The sequence below is a fragment of the Bombus bifarius genome, unplaced genomic scaffold (assembly GCF_011952205.1).
Source record: "Bombus bifarius isolate JDL3187 unplaced genomic scaffold, Bbif_JDL3187 scf7180000007992, whole genome shotgun sequence".
NCBI lineage: Eukaryota > Metazoa > Arthropoda > Insecta > Hymenoptera > Apidae > Bombus > Bombus bifarius.
Window position 1 is genome coordinate 1,830,065 of NW_022884373.1, and position 20,248 is coordinate 1,850,312.

The window sequence follows — 20,248 nt, forward strand, 5'->3', positions numbered from 1 at the left end:
TCTCCAAATAAAATTCGCTATTCGGCTACGAAAACTAGACAATAGACCTTCGTCGTTATTTCGTAGATCTTTTATAAAAAAGGAAGTTTCGTAAAAAGGGAGTTCTACGAACGAACGCAAGTATATTTTAGAAAACAATTATCTCGTTCGCTGGAGCTCGTCCACTTTGGCTACTATCTCTATGAAATTTGTTAAAAACCTAGTTTTCTATACGGAAACGTACCTTCAATCCTTCCCAAACAAACCATTTCAACATTTCCGCATTTCCAAGTATAATTTATCAATTTTACATTCACACTGGAACCATCTTCGCCATCATCTATTCCAATGCTTTCACTACAAGTCACTTCTCCCGCTTTTGACAAGAATTTCAAAAGAACAACCTCTTCTCTATGTAATTTGTATCTCAAAAATAATCTAACTCATCTTTACCATCTAAAAAAAAAAAAAAAAAGAAAGAAGAAAGAAAGAGAACGCGCTACTAGAGATCAACCGAAACTCAATGGAACTTAGTGCTAACTCCATCGTAACTAATTCCAGGAAACGTTTCGACTCGTTGTCTCGCCTGACAATGGTTCGAGACGAACGCGTCGTAATTTCGAGTTTCACATCCGGCATCTTCGTCGCTTGTTTTTCACGCGTGTCACCCAACAAAACGGCCGTGAGCTTTCCTTTCGAAAACACCGTGTTCTCGCCACTTTATCGACGTACCGACGATTATTGCGAAAGGCAGAGAGTTTCGCAAAGCGAACGTGAATCAGCGCGGTGGGCACCAGGGCGCAGCCCCAGCTAACGAAAAGTCTGATACGTTCCTTCGGCAAATAACTTTCGATCAATGATACGGATCGAAACTGTCGGCCGTCCATTATCGCTGCCAAGAAATCGAATTATAACAGCGCTGGTTTGCCTGAAAATAGCGAAATAATCGCGCCACGTAGAAGTTTCGTTAACGTCATCGAATAGTTATGGTAAAAATATATACGCAGAATGCAGAGATATACGTGTACGTGGAAACGAAGGGTATGTGTAAGTAGAGTTTTTTTCCGGAAGAAAGGAATGCTTCTTTTAATAGAGAGTTAACGAACTGTGTATTGTAGCGCGGGGATTCGAGTTTAATTGGTGGGAATTGGCAATTCAGAAAGCCAGGCGCTCCGATTATCATTTGGAATATGACGAGTAGAAAATTGGTCGGCGAACCGCGTGCTTCTGATTTTCTGCGATTTTTGGAAGAAATGTTTAGAATGTCTATATGTGTCTGTAGGTGTAAAGTAATATTTTACCATTTAAGTGACAAAATACAAAGACCACACAGTGAAGATTCCTTGCAACTTGTATAATAACTCTTCCTTATCTTTATATAATATTTACACTTTTCATCTATGCACTTAGAAATTGGCAAATTTATATATGCAGCGACGTACAGAATATACATAATATCCAAAATTAAGTGTACAAAATTTCTTCTAGTTACGACACATACCTCTATGCAAGTTTTGTTTCTTCATTTTCCGTAGTATTCGTAAAAATATGAATTTTCACGAATCACGAAGAGAATCAAATGACCATTGGTCGTAAAAATCGATACATATCGGAGCAAAAATGTTCTTGGAATGGTAACATTTACAGAATATAGAACTCGAGGTTACTTTGTTCACGGCCTCGTTATCTGCATGTAACCCAGCGATAACTATTATACGTATATACATACGCAACAGCTCCTTCAATTAGTGTCCCGTTAATACACCGGTGTTACGCAATTTGTTAGCCCAATGCTCCTTCCAGTGTTCAGTGGGCGACTTTCGTAGCCATCTCGACGGCTTTCCATTTCTTTGCAACTCGTTAATTCGTTCGTCAAGGCCGTCACACTTCTCAAACTTCCTAACAAATCGCGTTATACCTAGTACATGTGTTTACAACGCGGTGAACGCGTTTCCATCGATCGCGTACGATCGATCACCTCTCCAGCTGTGAAACGAAATTTAATATTGCAATTTTCAAAGATATTCAAAAGTTAACGCCGTTATAATCGCGATGATACGACTTTGCTATTTTCGTTCCGAATTTTATAGTTAGCTTTCGTAATTAGCTTAGATAATTATAATATTTTACGATACTCGTGAGTTTCATTATCTCATTTTGTATTTTATTTACTTATCTCATTACGCGACTAATACACAGAGAAATAATGTTACACACTGTGAGACATAAAAGTGGCTAATTAATAGTCCAATTGATTTCGATCGTGAGAATCTTGGAAATTAAAAAAATATTTCCTAGGGTTGGAGATCTGAAGGAGAAAATTTGCTATGTGCTATAAATAAAAAAAAGTAATTACCATAATTTATCATAGCCCGTTTGATTTCGATTGTGAGAATCATGGACATTAAAAAATATTTCCTACGATGGGAAGTCTAAAAGAAATTTCTTGAGAATGTAAAACAAAAAGAAGATTGATCCTATCGCCAAAGTGCGAATACAGGTGAACGCAACATCTTGATTCTTCTCGTGTGTGCCATGTAGGTCATTTAGGCATTGCCCAATTGGATTGGTGTAACAGTTGGTGGATTATTACGATATGGCAACTCTTCTTTTGGCAATGACAAATCGTTTGTATTTTGCGTCTTAACGATCATATTGATCATTTCTCTAGAACGTGGATTTTCAATCTGTGGGTTGTAACCTTTAAAGGTAATTTAAGTTGCAAATAGATATTTTGTGTAAGTTAAATCATTTTTGCAATGGTTAAGATAGAAGTACTCGAGTTTTAAAATACACGCAAGAAAAATAAAGATCTCTAAGATAAATATTAGTTCGACCTATGAACTTTCTAAATCATCCTGGTCAACCTTTTTTACCTAGTCGAGCTATCGCAACAGTTGACCAATTAACGATCGTTATTTATATCATTAATATTGAATTATGCCATATTGTTGGATATTTAAGGTGTTCCTGTAGCAAATGTCAAAGATTGCATAAGCAGTTTCTGAAATTTGCAGTGTTCGACTAAATAAGAATTCTTGACCAACTTCCCAACGATCTGCAACCTTTCTCACGTTCACATGCGGACATAGACATTTTGTAACAAGGCATAATTACGTACGATATTACAGCCGCGGGTAAGATCGGAGCGCTTGGAAATTTTAAAACATCGAGTTTCGCTGAAGCTATGAAGCTATGCATGCGCCGGTTTCGTAAAGTCCCGTGGCTTAACTCGACAGCGATGGTTACCCTTTTGTAGTGCATTATACGTCTCTTTTAGTCCAACAATTTCTATCTTTACTTTAACGAACGAATAAAAATATTTCGAGGACACGTCTTCTATTTATCTTACGAAAAGATCGCGATAAGAGCCCTGTGTGATAAAAAACTTGATAAAAAAAAAAGAAATCTAAATAGCGATTTGTTTCACCTACTAAATAATTATATTATAATTATATTTACTTTCGCATCTTAAAATATTCCATCAACACACGAACATCCGCGGTCTAATAATAAGAAGGTTTCGTAAAAGTCGTAATAAGAATTCCTCGCTACAAATGTTCTTTACGCAATTGTGAAACAAAGAGCGTTCAGGTAGATTCTTGGCCCTAATACCAGATAGCTACCAGGAAACCTAATCGAGAAGGTGATCAACTTTCAAATTAATTTCATTCTACTCTTTCTAATGCATCATTAATCGCGCAGCCAATTTTCTTCGTGCGTCGAAAGGAAGCGACTGAACGTCAACTCCTCTTTTTGAAATCTCGCCGCCGGATCGTACGTAAGCCGAAAGAAGATGGCCCGTTTCCGCTTGCAGACCAGGAAAGCGTGCACGGTCAGCGTCAGCGTACAGTCACGAATCGCATTAGCCTCCTTCCCCTCTCTCTCTCTTTCTCTCTCCTACGGTATTTCAGAGAGAGTTTCAGTTTCCATCGATCAACGCGAGCCGGCCGATAGACGAGAAGATATCGAAATTCACGGTGCATCGTACGAAACGTCCACGTGTTCAAGATGTTCAAACGATCAGATAGAAATCGACAGGTCGATACGTTTCGTTAAAAAAAGGAAGAACTAGGAAACACGAGAAAGATAGAAACAGAACGATTGCCTGAGAAGTGATCGTTCACCTTTTCAAGTATGAAATCATTCTTCATCTTTATGATAATATTTATTTTTACAATAATATTTCATACTTCAAGGTACACTATTCTTGAGCGAACGCTTAGTCATTGATCATATTATAGAACAAAAAGGAAAAAAAAGAAAGAAATGAATCTTGAACGAGTGTTCGAACCATAGAGTTTACCCGCTTATATCTACTTAGCTTGGACTTTGGTTGAACGTGGGAGTGGGTTGTTTCACTTACCTTCTTTTGACTCCAGACGACGTTGATAGAAGGTTTGCCACGGCGGAAGTCTGGCTGGTCGATTACGTCGTCGTGGATCAAGGAAGCGTTGTGGATCATCTCGGAGATCATCGCCACTTGTCGCTGCGAATCCAAGAGACCACTGAAACCAATCGAGCACCCTTGATTTAATCCTTTGCTGCTTCGATGCTTTGATCTACGCGTCGAGTTCCTATTAGTCACGATTAATAGAAAGCAATATTTCTGATAGAATTTCAGGAAGAACTGGATCCTGAAAGAATTAAGTATATAGGTAGATCTCATTGATTGAATCGCCCAGAAGCCATATTCGACTCTATCAATGAAAAAGAAAAGAATGGAGACAAATATTCTTTAACATTGGTCTTAGAATTTACGATTATTTGTGTCACCGTCTTACGAGTACCGAATAAATTTATACAAGTAAGTAATTTTTCATTTGTTCAAAAAGCTGAACGCCGATCGTTTGTTTACGCAAATAGAAAAATTAAGAAATGTATAAAAGCGTATTTGATCAGTTTGATCTTTTACAGAGGCCCGATCGTAAGATCAACTATGATTCGATTTGACGATAGAAAATTATAAATACGTGTAGGTATTGCTAACACGAAATTTGTAGATGTGACTATCGGATAAAATGTATTACAATGAATGAACTCGTCAGAACGTTGAACGATCTAGCAAAGACCAGAGTCGATCGTATAAGTCGTTGACAAGTAATTGTATAGATCTTTTCGTGAGACGTGGGTTTATCTTTGGCACATCTTGGAACGCGAAGTCACGCTCACCACTATTTACGATTCTTCAAGCATATGTGATAGCGTACGTTACACTAGTTCTCATTCACGGGACATCTCATTCATATTCATTGTAGTCAGTTCACCACACAACGACAAGTAATTACTTTCAAAGCGATTTATGAATTAGAAAGAGAGGAAACTAGCCAGTTGCATTCTTTCGATGCTTTCTAAACGTTTGGTGAAGTTACTTTTTCTTGCGACCATCGGCAAATGAAAAAGCACGCCCCTATTAACATATATTTACATGGCATAATAATAAACCATGTACATCGACTATTATATTTCCCGTTTTCTACGTTTCTTTTCCTTGTTTTTTTTTCATCTTGCACTGTTCAATTTCACGAGCCCGACAGTAAAAATGAAATTTATAAGTCGCGTTCTTTCTCTCGAAAGTACAACTCAGGTGTCACGAGATTTCAATGCCACGAGTCTTCCCTATTAGCTTTTTAGAATGCATACGTCTCCAAAAATATTAGAATATCAAAATAAAATATAAAATAATATTAATTAGAACGGTATCCTTTATGAAATAATTATTTAAAAACAACGATCCTCTCTGAAATAATGTTCGTGTGCAACAGAGTCAAGTTTAAATAAAAATTGTCGACTTATGTACATTGGCATTTCAGCCATTCGAATATCCCTGGCAGGCATGTACGTATCAATAATTTAAAATACACGCTGATAGGCATTCTTCTCGCAAAAGATTCTACAACGTCGTACTTCGTAAGCTATGTAACAGATTTTCTTTAGCCAGAGATTTCTGGCAGCCGTTTGTATAATGAGTTACTAATATCGAGCCATAATCTTTATTTAATCCTGCGAAGGTCGTGGTTATTCTTACAGATAGATACATAGGAAATCTTCTTATAAGTATTTTCTAACAAACATATATTCGAAATAACAAAACATCAATGGCTCGTAAAACTATAATTACCGATTGTGCAACAAAAGGAAAAATTGCTCTTTCATTGAGCCAACCTTTAGCCTGCCTTACACCTCTGAAGGCAAATCCTCTCGATGAGATGAATTGAACAGTACGGATTCTTTGGAATATAATTCGTTTGGGCGTAATTTGGTTGATTGAGAAAATTCACATGATTATCAACGGCGAACTTGTAAGAATCCGCACAGAGGCGTGCCTCTCACAACTCACTTTCTTTCCTTGTGGTAATTGATAGCCCGTGCCATGAGAATTGCTACCATCGGCCGCAACGCCTTTCCCTTACCGTCGAAGTAGTACGTCGCTATAGTTTGCAGCTCCTTTTGCGTCGTGTTCCTGATGAGTACCTGCAACAATAGCAAACGTAACCTTGACTTCGAACGGTGAAAAGGAATTCACCCGTGAATGTTAAAGAAGCCGCGACACGCTTCTGTTCGTTTCTTGTTAAAATTATCCATCTGTTTGCTCCACTAAATCGTCGCTTTACTCACTTTACTTCATTTAGTTTAGATGTTAATCCCGTCGTGATTAATCCGTTTCAAAATCGCTTTTACAACGATCGTTCGATTGTTATCATTTTTCTGCCATCATTGAAATCTATTGGGACATAAAATTCTATCGTAAATGGAACTACAATTTAAAAAAATGATGGATGCTTAATTTAGATTTTGTCAGATTTGTAAGTAGCTGGCCTTATGATAAGCCCTGTAATATTATATTATGTTGAGTATGCACGAGTGCGAGTGGAATATTCATAAGACCTAAAACCTTGAACTATGTCACTGTTGGTTATTTAGCATCGTTTTTAAATAATTGGTGATATACAGATCGCGTTACCATAATCGTTAGAAATTAATTCAAATTTCAAAATAATCTACATTATTTTTTATTCCGCCATTTACGTCAATTACATAACGACGTGTGTAATAATTTATCGTATACGTATCGAGGTTGAATGAGAAGGCTAATGAGGAATCTATGTATGTAGATCAATCTCATTTTGCAGTCAGTAGGGAAAATTTTATTTTTAAATTAATGAAATACATACATGAAATATATATAGTGAGGCGAATATAAAAAGAAACGAAAAAATCCAAAAGAATAAAAAAGCTTGAAAAAGAAGAGAATATAAAGAAAAACAAAAGGATGCAGAGGAGCTGAAGATTCGTGAAAACTTAAAAATACAAGAGACTCTATCGCATACAATAACATTTCTAATCCTAATTTAAATATCGCGTCTCTAACAGCAAACGCGTAGCACCGTTGCCTTTTACAACTAAAGCATTTTACCTTTATCCTAATTATCATCATTATCGCGTTACAATATCGCCAGTCAATGACCCAGTCTCTGCGTTAAATGATAGTGCAGTTACTCCCGCGAAGGAGAACGTGGTATTAGAACGTCTGTTCGAAATACCGTTCCAGCTGACAAGCTCGTACAAATCGGTCCTCGTTCCACGTTACACATTTATTTCGATTCAATACAGGCGTTACATATCTTATTCCAGAGCGATTTATCAGCGACTGGTTGGGCCACGCATAGACAATCGATGCCCATAACACGATGATGATGAAGCATACGTGACGAAACGAATCACAGGCGACGGACTTTGTTGCAAGCACCCGATAGAAGGAAGAGGTCGAGCAGGCTAAAAAGGCGAGGACCGATTCGCTTTGAATTCCAACCTCGATACACGGCTGAAAGTTCGTCCTGGAATTTGGCCAAAGTCGAAAGGAACGCTCGTTACCAGAACACGTTTCGCAAGCTTACGTCAGAGACACTTTCCGCGTGATCGTTTCGCACACGTGAGCGGAAGTTCACCATGTAAGGACCAATGCACTTCGAGCTTTACCCTCTGAACTTTCCACATTTTTTTTATGGCTAGCGAATTGCGAGATTTTTAGCATTCATGGGAGACTTGGAGATACCGAAAGCCAGCAAACGCACGTAATATGCAAAAATGTGGAAAATGTCGAAAGTAGGATTTCCAACAAATTTCAAACAAATCGGCAAAATATTCAAATGAATCGCGATAATTTGAGGGACATACACAGAACTCGCAAATATGCGATAAAAGTTCTCGCGTTCTCACACGAAGAAGTTATGCAAATTTATCTTAATATAGAATCGTATCAAACGTATAATAAACTTGTACGTCGAGTTTAGTTTCTAACGGACAATATGGAAATATCTCGAGTTAAGTAACTCACGAGGACATTATGCTGATTGATTTCGTGAAGATTTTGCAGAATGTTTCAACGTACGGATAAAACCGATCGTAAATTTCCTTGGACCGAAATATTCGGATCCGTCGCGTTTGAAATTTGTGTCTCTGTCTATTAACCTGAAGAAAGTAGAGCGAAACGAAAAGTCGCATTCTTCTGAAGCATTAGAGCCGACGAATCCACGTTCTACTCTTAAGAAGCGGAAGACAGAGGTACTCACGCGCCTCCTCCTGCCTCCTTTTACAATTTCTCTTAGAGAAAAAAAGCAACGTTCTGGAACTTGCCAACTTCATGCTTCTCACATGCTAATCTACAATAATTCTAATCCTTGTGTCCTTTTGCTTTATTTCAGAGACACGTTCGATACGAAAAAATAGTTTACGTAAAAGCTAAGATAAATGTTCGTTCTTTGTAACTTTGTCACGAAAACCTAAACTTACAGAATAACAAATTCTCAATCAATCAATCAATCAATTTCTGACAGTCAATGTAACAATACAAAAGAATAAAAATGATATAACGAAAATTAATAATATACGGTCATTCACGAAAATCTTCGTACGTACTATAAGAAGTTCCGTACTAAATTCATTCAATGGAACAAGCGTACGCAGATTGCGAGCAAATTAACCACGAAAAATCGGGTACAAAGATGACACCACAGCGATGGCATGTAATTGCGTGGCGAGTCAGTATTATCACGTTCCATTGTCGCGGCGAGAAAAAGTGCTTTCTAAACGCGCTTGCACGTGCATACGCAAATACAATTGTTGTAGAACCTAAACAGTCAACTATAAGTAAAAGTTCTACTCTCGGCCATATATGCAGACCGTGAAGTCGCGGGCTGCTTTCGCTAGACGTTCGAAGACACAAGCCGACTATTCATGAAAACACCGTTCTTTGCTATAAATATTTATAATTGCGTGTTGCTAAACGATTCTGCATAGATAATTCACATAAGCGGTATTTCCAACAATTCAATTATTTCGATGATTTGTTACGGAGAATATTTTCAAGAAATATTCATCTTCAAATTGAAAAGGATCTTTTGTGCCGTCTATAGAACCATACAAAACTGTACTAATCCGCCAAACCAGCTAATAGCTAGCTAATTATTTGCCAATTAACGGCACTAAGTAAGCCAACCGTGCCGAATTAAACTTGTAAATACTATTTAAATCCACGTAATTGTAGTTATTAGTACCTTACCAGGGTACGCGAACGAAAAACAATAAATAAAAAGACAAATGAAACTAATCTTCAAACTATCGTGTATAAGTAGATATTAAATAAATTAAGGCATCGAGATATTTATATTAACCATCCACAATCCAATTTTTTGCGAGAAGAAAAATTACGATTGACACGTCAATGGAAAATTCAACGATTAATGTTTGTTGTGGATGGACTGTTTAATAAACGAAATAGCAATACGATAAAGTAGTGTAGTGTAGTGTATATGTTTAATTAAAATATAATCCTTCGTTAATCCTTATGTTCGTAAATACAATACTTGTAGAAAAAAAGCAACGATTGACAAGAATCGATCATCGTTATTGTTACGATCTCTCCAATTATAAATAATTGTAGAAGTCAACGAACTCCTATTCGAATTCCTAATCGAACGAACGATTCAATTTCTTGAATTGCTTGTTTGCATATTCTCGACGAAGGAATTTTACCATATCTCATAACAATAAGGAAAGTCCGATGACAACGATGACGTAAATCGATGGATCCATATACTCTCCCTTGTACGGGCGATTACGCGTGATACTTGGCGTTCTTTTCTTCCGGATTTGAACCACCTTCTTCCTGTTGAAATGTCGTGACGGAAGTACTTGGCGATTCGAGGCGAATCGATACGGTTTGTACCGAAAATGGTAGCAGGAAATCGATTTCAATGAGTTGTTGGACTTGGCTCGAAGAAACGCGATATGTGAGAGTGGATAAGACTACAGATTCTTGCGAAGTCGAGAGAAATTTATCGTGATTTCGTTGCGCCACCTAAACTATTCGGAGATTCGAGTTGATTTCGTTCAAAGTATCCGCGGCACTTCTTGAAATTTTTTACGCTCGATCCATCTTCAAATTTTACTGCCAACTACTGCCTGTCGAAAGTCTCCACTGTATCTTCGTTATACTTTTAAAACAATGAATTTTTGCGAAACACGATCTTATTCGATTTTGTTTACTAAGAATTTTGATAATGGATGTTTGAATCATGTAATGTAATGGATGTACGAATCAATGGCAAATTAATGGCTAGGAACGATATTTACTACGCTAATACATGTTATAGATCTTATACACTTACCGTTACACATACTACTACATTGTTATACATTTGTACAACGAAAATTGTTTAGAACTGTATCGTATCTAACCATTATCATTTCGAGAATTTTGTAATATAAATAAAAAAGGCTAGCTATTTAGCAACAGTGGTTAATTACTGACGGCTACGCGATCACAATTAAAATTTCCATGATTCTTTCATAGCTGTTTCTCAAACATATAATTTTTCTTGCCAATTTCTGTTGTAATTCCTCGCAAAAAACTATATAATAGTTCTGTCTAAGGAATTCGACTTCCACGTTTTCCCGACTAACTAAACTGGTCTGCCTGCAAAGAGAGGCGCGTTCTTCTATAGAAAGTGAACACGTGAAACGCGTAATATCTCGATAAAACATAAAAGGAAAGAAGAAACAGTCTTTAATTAGTATGATGATGTTATTGCGCAGATCATGAAGGATTATTGCATTATGGGTGAATCATACAGATTAACTGACCTCTCGTATATTATCGTAGACATCTTTAAGGTCATCTTCGAGAAGTCGGTAAGGGTCGATTTGATAATCATGCAAGGATCCAGGCAGTTGTGTCTGCATAGAACTCATCATCCTTGCGACGTTCGTCCTGCAGTCCCGCGTGCTCGTTCTACTCTGCATGGAAAAAGAAGAATTCATTAATAATGGAAGGGAAGATCTCGCACGCGATAGAAAGCTTGAACGTGATTTGAAAGACCTGACTTGGAATTTGGATACGTTCTTTGATGCCTTAGTGGCTATAAAGGATTCGGATGACATAGTATGAGTATTTATTAAAATCTATTAAATACAATTGTAAAATGAAATATTTTATTTTTCATGTGAAATATTTTACAAGTATATTAATGTTAGGAATTGGAAATATTAGGAAATTGCAAAAGAAATTTCTCTATTGCAATTGAAATCGATAATTTCAGTGAAATTCGTTTATCAAAATTCGAAATTCCACGTGAAGAATTATTTACGCTTCAACATTTTTACATTATTATTCTTTAACTAAGTAATATCATTAGAACTAAAATGCATCATAAATATTGTAATTTGGATACACGTTCCACGAGATAGAAGAATTGTAAAACATAAAAGAACATATTTTATCGGTATACTACGTTATTTCAATTCCCAATAGAAATAAAAAAAGAAGAAGAAATTAAAAAATAATAATATCAGTAATTTTCCTTTCCTAATGCTTTCGCAATAATTTCCTATTTATATCGACGAATATTAATAAGACAAATTTTTATCGGATAATCATGATACATAGTACGCAAAAAGCAAACGAAGTTCATGCTACTTGAACGATCATATAATTATATTTCCAGTAGCTAACAGTAATCGGAACGTGTAATCGTGTTAATAAAGCGGTTTCATTCTTGTACACGCATGAGGATAATATACTACATAAACAAACCACGTGAACTATAACGATTCAATATAGAATTACGTATGCTCGTAACTATCAAACGTTGACATGGCAAATCGTTGAGAATAAAACGGTTGTACCGGTGTAGCTAGTGGAACGTTCGTTTTATGAATGTGTTGAACACATCGCGTGATAGTAATAACGATAGTAGTAATAGATAGCAGCGCGTCATTAGTCTGATCATATATTGTCAATTACTACTTGTTGTGGCTTGCCGCATGTATTATTGATTTTACTACTTGCAGGACGGTATAACAGGATATTCGCCTACTTCCTTCAATGAGCTACACGAAATCTATAATTTTCTGAATACTTTATACACGAGATCGACGATGAAACATTATTTTACTGCAATTGAATTGTGCGTGTCAAAGTTTAATTGTCTTACTGTTCTAGGTTTGCAAAATTGATATGAGAAATTTTTCCAAGGAAATTTTAGCTCCAAAATAAGTCACGTTCGAGATATTAAATCAAAGCAAGTGAAAAGAGAGGAGGAAGTTATTGGTGTTCATAGAGGATATCCCGGTGAGTGGAAATGTTTCAATTTTTAAGAAACAACATACGTTTCGTACGTAAAAGCGTAGAGTATAAAATTTGTAGATTATAAAGCTAAAGATACAGAATTTTTTCTGCAATTAACACGTGTATATCTGTTCTAGGGTCATTATTTTCTTCAAACTAGGTTGCTTTTAATTCGACCAATTATTTTACTCATTTATCTTCACAAGCCCAAACTACGAGATCTCTCGTATGCAAAATATCTATGTAACATGCAACAGACATATCGTACAATCATTTTCATTATTGTGGTAATTCTTTGTTATCATGAAAGAATTTAATCGTTCTTACTACTGAAGCAAGAATGAATCAGCAAGAGACCTGCATTCCTATATTCTTTCCGGTCTTTCTACTCTGGTAACCCTTGAAATTCACCTAGTTCTCGACGATTTCTCGCCGACGAGACAACGCGGAATACGTAATACGGCGTTTCAGAAAGTTGCAACTCTTATTTGCAAGATCCGTCATTCCTGTGACTGTTTACGTTTCGTGGGCACGTAATGGTCGTAATGGGCTACCGCGGCGACGACGCGACGTCTCTCCTTCCCAGTTCTCGCCACTTTAACGACGATGTGCCAGGACGACATTCTTTCGCTCGACGTACATCGATGCCTACTTTCGTCATCGAAACTCGATTCTGATTTCCAACGATTTCTTAGCATTCGTCGAGCATTGATCTACCGTGAACGGCGACCACAAAGGAGACAGGCTTAGTCACAGGCACAGGTACTGTTAGTCGAGGAGATACGGCGATCTTCACGAAGTTGGCAAGAAGCTGAGGCCTCAGGTAAATTATGACCCAAGCATCAGCAATGAGTAGAGATTGTATAAACGTTATTGAAAAATTAAATAAAGATTGATCAAATTAAATGGTATAACTTATGTGCTATGCAAGCGAAATAAAAAAGAGTGTATTAAAATAACAGGTACTTCAAAAATTCTCGCAACTAAGCTTCTACAAATAAGAAATCTCTGCAGCCAGTTTGTTCGTTTTAGCGTGTCTTATTGTTCTTCAAATTCTTCAAACTTTGTAGAACTGTAGGATCTAGGCGAGAGAAGAAATAACGACGAAAAGAAAGTCAATAGTAGAGTTCGACAATGTAAATTCACCTATAACAAGTCCCAAATGAAATATTGCGTCAACGCAATACTGACTTTTACAAAATTATTGACTTGGGTTAAAGTTCACATGCGTTGAAACTCGGAACGACAATTTTAGTTATGTACCCATATAGAGGAACGTATAAGACATTCAGAAGTCAGACTGATTATCTTTATAAATAAATTAAACGGTACAGTAATAAATTAACCACCTTGCGTGTGTGTAAACCATTCCCATGTACTAAAAAAACTTATAGAAATAACTCAGTTGTTCCTTAAAGATTAAATATTAATTCTGTGACCTACTGAATGGGATTGAGAAATCTACAAAGTCGAAGATGATCAAAATATCAATAAAGTTTGTCAGATAGAATTTAGACAACAGCTTAAATAATATAAATCCTATTATTTTCTTTTTTAAACCCAGTACTGTTATTAGCTCTGATTAGCTTGTTCGGTATCGTCATCTTCCTACAGATTTATGACTTAATGCTTTAATTTATGTCCATTACTTCGTCACATCTCTTTCATTAACAGCACACACGTACGGTGTTTCTCGATGGTTTGCAGCCTGTGAGATCAGAGGATTGGGCATGTCAGGATGCAAGTAAATGGCAGTAACGTTGTTTCACAAGTTCGCATCTTTACCGGTGGATTAATCGAGGTCACGACAAGCAAATAACACTCGTGTCCGTTAGGGACGCGTTAGACACGATGCCTGTGCAATTGCATTGTGGTTAAAGGTTCACCATTCCACTTTTAAATTAAGCTAAACATTTGCGGCGATATATGTACATATATACTAATTTTTTTTAACTTATCTCTTCTCCCTTTTGCTACGATATTTTTCTTAATCTATTAATCGAATTATCTGTTAATGAAGGAATTTTTGTAATCATGAAATTAAAGGTTAACGAAGACGAAGTTACATGGTAAATGTTCTTTATAATTCATGCGTTTTGTGCATACTTGATCGATAACGATGTACATAGATAAGAACGTTTATAATTCTTTCTCTCATCCAGACGATTTTCGTGCAAACGAGACAATCGATTAATCAAAGTGTTTCTAATACGTCAATACAAGGGAATAAAAAAAGCGAGGCTGTTTCTCGCTTCATTCTTCACAAGTATAATGAAGCAAGTTATGTTCATATTACTAATTTCATCTTTTCTTAAATTCTCACAGAAACGTTCAGCCAGTCGATAAGAAACGTAGTTATTTAAACGAAATTTTTCTTGCAATTAGTACCAGCAATTATTTAACACGAAATTCCACTATGTAAAGTAAATAACGTAAATAATAAAAAAGATCAATGAATTGTATGCACTCCAGTTAGATGAACTGCGTGTATTCATTCGTTGACAGTTTAGGATAACTAGAGTTCAACAGTAAGTTTTTGTTCACAAGCCAACAAGACGGATGTCCATCCAGACGCAGAAAAACATCCTCTACGTGTTTGAAATACATCTGCCAATGTCCTACAAACATCTTAGAGACGTCCTCCAAACTTGCCGTGTCATAAACCAGGACATCTTATTATCAGTTCAGTTTTACTGCTGTACAACAATGTTTCGAGATATTTGAAGATATTTAGCTATCTCGTACTATTAGAAAAAGTAACGATTAATCTTCTAACCCGGTCATTCTCGAAGCATAATTATCTCCTTTCTATAATTATAGCACTAATAGTAAAGACAAATCGATTTCCTCTGCGCTTTAGATTTTAGTTCTTGCGAATCTATGAATATGATATTATTTATATTTAATAGAAATGAAACCATCGTTATATTCGAAAGATTAACAATTCCAGTAGTGAATCAGCTCATCATCCCTGCTTAGTGATAATTGTATCGCAAATATAATTACTTAATAAGCAAATCTTTGTTTTCTCATCCTCTTTGCCGGACGTTCAAATTAAATTTCAGAATGTTTACATTTAAAATAGACGTGGGATTTACGTCTCTAAAGTTATCGTCATATCCTCTGAACATGGAAAATCCAAGGAATATTGATTTTATATAATATTGCGAAATCCTTGTTGCAGCGTGTAACATTGAACAGCTGAAAGCAATGAGACATTCTGAGAGAGCGTCGTTAGATCATTCGTTACTGATACATTACGTACACTTTAGAATACGATCACTCATAAAAATGAAGTTAAAACAGTGCGTGGTAGTTACAGCGCTATAGTTCGTGTCTCTTTGAAACTTGCTTTGTTCGACGATGACAAACGAGGTTAGTTTCACGGTTGCAAACGTGCTACAGGTGAATCTAATATGAAGCAGCCAATATGTTTATTGGAGGATATGCAACATTGAGCAATGACCGTGTTCGATGTGTGTCCATGCGTGTCATGTGATTTCCATGGCACGATATCCGCTTATTACATTCTTCGATAACTAGTTTCGTGGTAGAAGGCAAGTTCACTACCCCACTTTTACCTCTTCTATGCGCTGCTTGGTTACTCAAGGCCAACCTACAAGAAACTAACGCATCAAACAAAACCATGGAAACGCAAAGTTGCGGCGTGCACCAGATTCCAGTTTTCCTGTTACATGCTATTTTTGCGTCATCAATGGTACGTGCTCCTTGTTTATTTTATTTCCTATTAACGGGATTTCAGCCGCTTACGGAGTGCAAAGGCTAATGAATTAACGTTTAGAGTGGAGCATGCATAATGTGATGTTCATTCACGTGCTTCGATTATTTTAACCCTGCTGCTATTCCAACGTTTCATCTTCTTTCTACAGTCGTTTCTATTTCACTCTCTTTAGACCGATTACTTCGTTGTCGACGAGAAAACAACATATACGATGTGGCCAGAAGGAAGTTTGAGAAATAAAACGAGAAAAAATAATTTTACGAAGCTGAATTATAGTTGATGAGACAAATGTATAATAGTACGTCCTATAACGGACGAGTGTTTATCACAGACTAAATTTTACTTTATATTCGCATACACAAGTATCAACTTAACGTTCCACTTAATGCAATGAATTATGCAAATAATCGTGAACGACATCATACGCAATGATTTCAGTAAAGAAATTATGAGAATTTGGACTATCGACAGCAAAAGAACGATTACGGTTCCTTTGTTTTATCTCGTTGCTAAAATTGAACAAATTCTAATTTACTTTCTCCATTGGATAATAAGTCTATCGCTATAATCTTATCACTATAAACGTGCATAACGCACGTTTCACCTTCTGACTTCAGTTTATTACACATACATATCTATTAATTATAACACCTGGCAGACAGGTGTGCCGTACTTTCACCAATTTGTATCCAATTCCCTTAAATAATCTTGAAAATTATTCATGACGACGAGAAAAACACGATGCAGGATCCGATACGAAATTACAGCTGGTAGAAATTTTGGTATCTGAGACCATCGTCCGATGATCCGTCTGAAAGTTGAACAAGTGGGATGTGAACTCAAAAAATGTGAAAGTACGTGACGAGCCTTCCTCGATTTAGTATAAAATCTTGTCCATGTATGTAGAAATGTTATATTATAGGTTAACAGAAAATAGTATGATAAATACCATATCGTTGCACTCTCACAAAATATAATACCGCGTTTCGCGTATTTGTTTCTCGCTAATTCTACGTCACAACAACACAACGAACTTCACTCGACCACGATAAATTCAACTCTGACAGCATTTCCCATGCTCATCTTTCCCTTAACAAACCTTGGTAACGCTCACGACACTCCTTGACAACATTAACATATCTTGACAACGTTTATAAACAATTACCCCTCATGCCACGTCCTTCCCTGACGTCACACTATCCCACATGTGTTTACTCGTCCATAAAGTTTATTGAGATTTCTTAGTCGAAAAATCAATGATTTTCATAAATCACTTCGTTCGTACCGTTAACTGCATTTACTAACAGTACATTTATGAATATTAAATGACAAATACAAGATCAGAAGATATTTTGAAATGGTTGAGAAAGATTAACATTAAGAGGCAGAAGTTTCATAAGCAACTTTGTGCGTTCCTTCTTTCTTATATTAAATTATACATAATTGCCAAGATTCCAAATCATTGCCATATTATTCATGTATAAGTCAAAATTCAATTTTAAGAAGTTTCTCTTTTTTTACGATAAATCTAGTGTAGTTCACAAAGATGTAAGGGGTATTATAAGAAACAATAATACTGTTTTACATAAAGGCAAAAAGATATTACGCGGATCACATAAAGATACATTATAAGAAATATCTACAACGAAGAAGCGTAACAAAGATGTGAGGACACTGAAATACTATAAAGACACGAACACGCTACGATATACTATAAACTATATATCAATTGTCAAATTATTAAATTTGTCTAAGATATTTTCGAAAGGAGAACCGTGCTTCCTGGGCATTCATCATTAAGTAAATCATTAAGTCGATGTTAATGAACCCCATTTTTCATTAATCAGAACTTTCTTAATTCTTAATTCTTTCGATAAAATTCTCGTCGTTGCCGAACGACAGACTTTCATTTAATTCCATTTGCTATCAAATGTATGGCATATATTAGATATATAAATAGATGAACCTAACAACTTAACACGATACTCTATCACATATCTTCTCTGACATTCTTGAATAAAATTCTACGTGCTATCCAATACGTACCAGAATTTCTAAGTAGCCTGATCTTTGATATACGCGATCTTCCCGCGCGAAATCTCTTTCTTAAAAATCTTACCGGTCAAATTTATTCGCTAAAACGATCGTTCGTTGAATTGCTAATCTCTTAACCAGTGAAAGTGTCCGTCAAATATTTTTCGAATTTCGCACAGTGTCTTTCAAACAAGCGAAAACAGAAAGACGCTTCGCAGCCAATATTGATTTGTGCCAAAAATGAACATGTTTTTGAAACAAATACCAAACGTTCTTTGACCCTGTTCCTTATATTGTTACGAGGATCGACGATAATCACGTAACATCGCTAAACGTGTAATGTGTGAAGTAAATTTAGTTACCAGCCGCCGATTTTATTTACAAACTAATTCCGAGTTTTGCCCCGTTTCACGCCCGTATGTATTATAATTTTTATCGTCATCATTGCCGTTCTACGAACGACACTTTACTTCATTTTCTGCTCGTTAATCACCGTTCTACGATTAACATACGATTCTTTTTTTCTTTTTTCTCCACCCATTACCCGTTTCCTTGCCCCACAAACACGCGTATGTTGCAATCGAAGATGACGGCTAAGAGTATAATTAAATAATAACTCGTGCAAAAAGGTAGAAAGGTGGTTAACCCTGAAATACCATGGTATATAGAGTACCGTGAATTTCGCATTTCTTTTTGCAGTTCACAAGAGATTGCACGTTATCGTTACATTGTTCCAAGACCTCTTGCATGCTAATTTACCAACTAATAAACGAGTCACGAGTTCTGCGTTATAGACTTCTTTTTCACAATTTTATGACTCTATGTTAAATAGGAAAATTAGTAGAGAGTAGATTTTTATGTATTTATAGAAGACGAAAAATTGCGAAAATACAGAAAATGCAGAGATGCAAACAAATGTTGAATGTTATGGTACTTATCGTAATATTCAATGAATGAAATGAGTTGCCACTTAGGTTTAATTTCTTTAATTAGATTTATAAAAATCCGCAGTCTAGTAATTAGATAAGATCGTAATTTGTACAAAGGCTTCGATGTGGAAAGATCAAGACTTTGCAATAGACTGACTTATACGCACGCTAATAAAATTGTATTCTTTAAATAGAAAAGAATTTTTCTTTAAATTGAAATTATCTTTAGCATTAATAATTCGGCGAGTAGCGTGACGACTCTGCATATTTTCGAATATATAGGAAAATATTAGAAGACAAAATTCTAACAAGTGAATAAATCTGTATTCTGAAATACAACTTACCGCTGCACAAAAAGGCAAACATTTAGTACTTTTAAGATGTTTATTCAGGTTTGAGATACTTTTAAAAATTGGGTCCATTTCCCGGAATTATTCAACAAGTGCAGTATCAGAGAATCCGAAACCAATCCGTTTGACCGGTTAATTTATTCGATGTAAAAGTCAAGGATCAGTCACGTGTTCAGGATTTCGAGAACTAAAGTAACCGCCTTGGATGCACGTGATTTGAATGGAACTCCTAAGATTTCTGTCTCATACCTTAGTTCGATAGCCTATAGATTTTCTTAATTTACAAGAAGTTTGACCAATAAATCGACCGACTATGTTAATCTTGGGCATTATATCGTTATAATTACAAGTCGCAATATCGTCGAAGAAACTTCCTCTTTCGCTTCAAATAAACGTTTCTTCTTGGAATTATTTGCTGTTCCATTACTTTGTCTGTGGCGTTTCAATCGTCAACCGTAAATGTACCCAAAGTATTTGAGCATTATTGTCAGTAAAAAAGGTAGACCCTTTTCGTTTTTCGCTTTTCAAGAATTTTCAAGAAGATTCTAATAAGTTGAACGTCGTGGCAGAGTATACTCCACGCAAT

The 20,248-nt window shown here is 36.0% G+C and overlaps 1 protein-coding gene across 1 annotated transcript in view; it reads right to left on the bottom strand.

Annotated features, from left to right (window-relative positions):
• The window catches only part of LOC117205803 (decaprenyl-diphosphate synthase subunit 1), a 51,851-nt gene that overhangs the window by 4,539 nt on the left and 27,064 nt on the right, over window positions 1-20,248 (bottom strand). The window contains exons 2-4 of the mRNA XM_033444548.1: window positions 11,125-11,277; window positions 6,320-6,453; window positions 4,346-4,487 (exon numbers count right to left, since the gene is read on the bottom strand). Of these exons, the coding sequence (XP_033300439.1) occupies window positions 4,346-4,487; window positions 6,320-6,453; window positions 11,125-11,277 (429 nt within the window). The remainder of the gene's footprint in view (window positions 1-4,345; window positions 4,488-6,319; window positions 6,454-11,124; window positions 11,278-20,248) is intronic.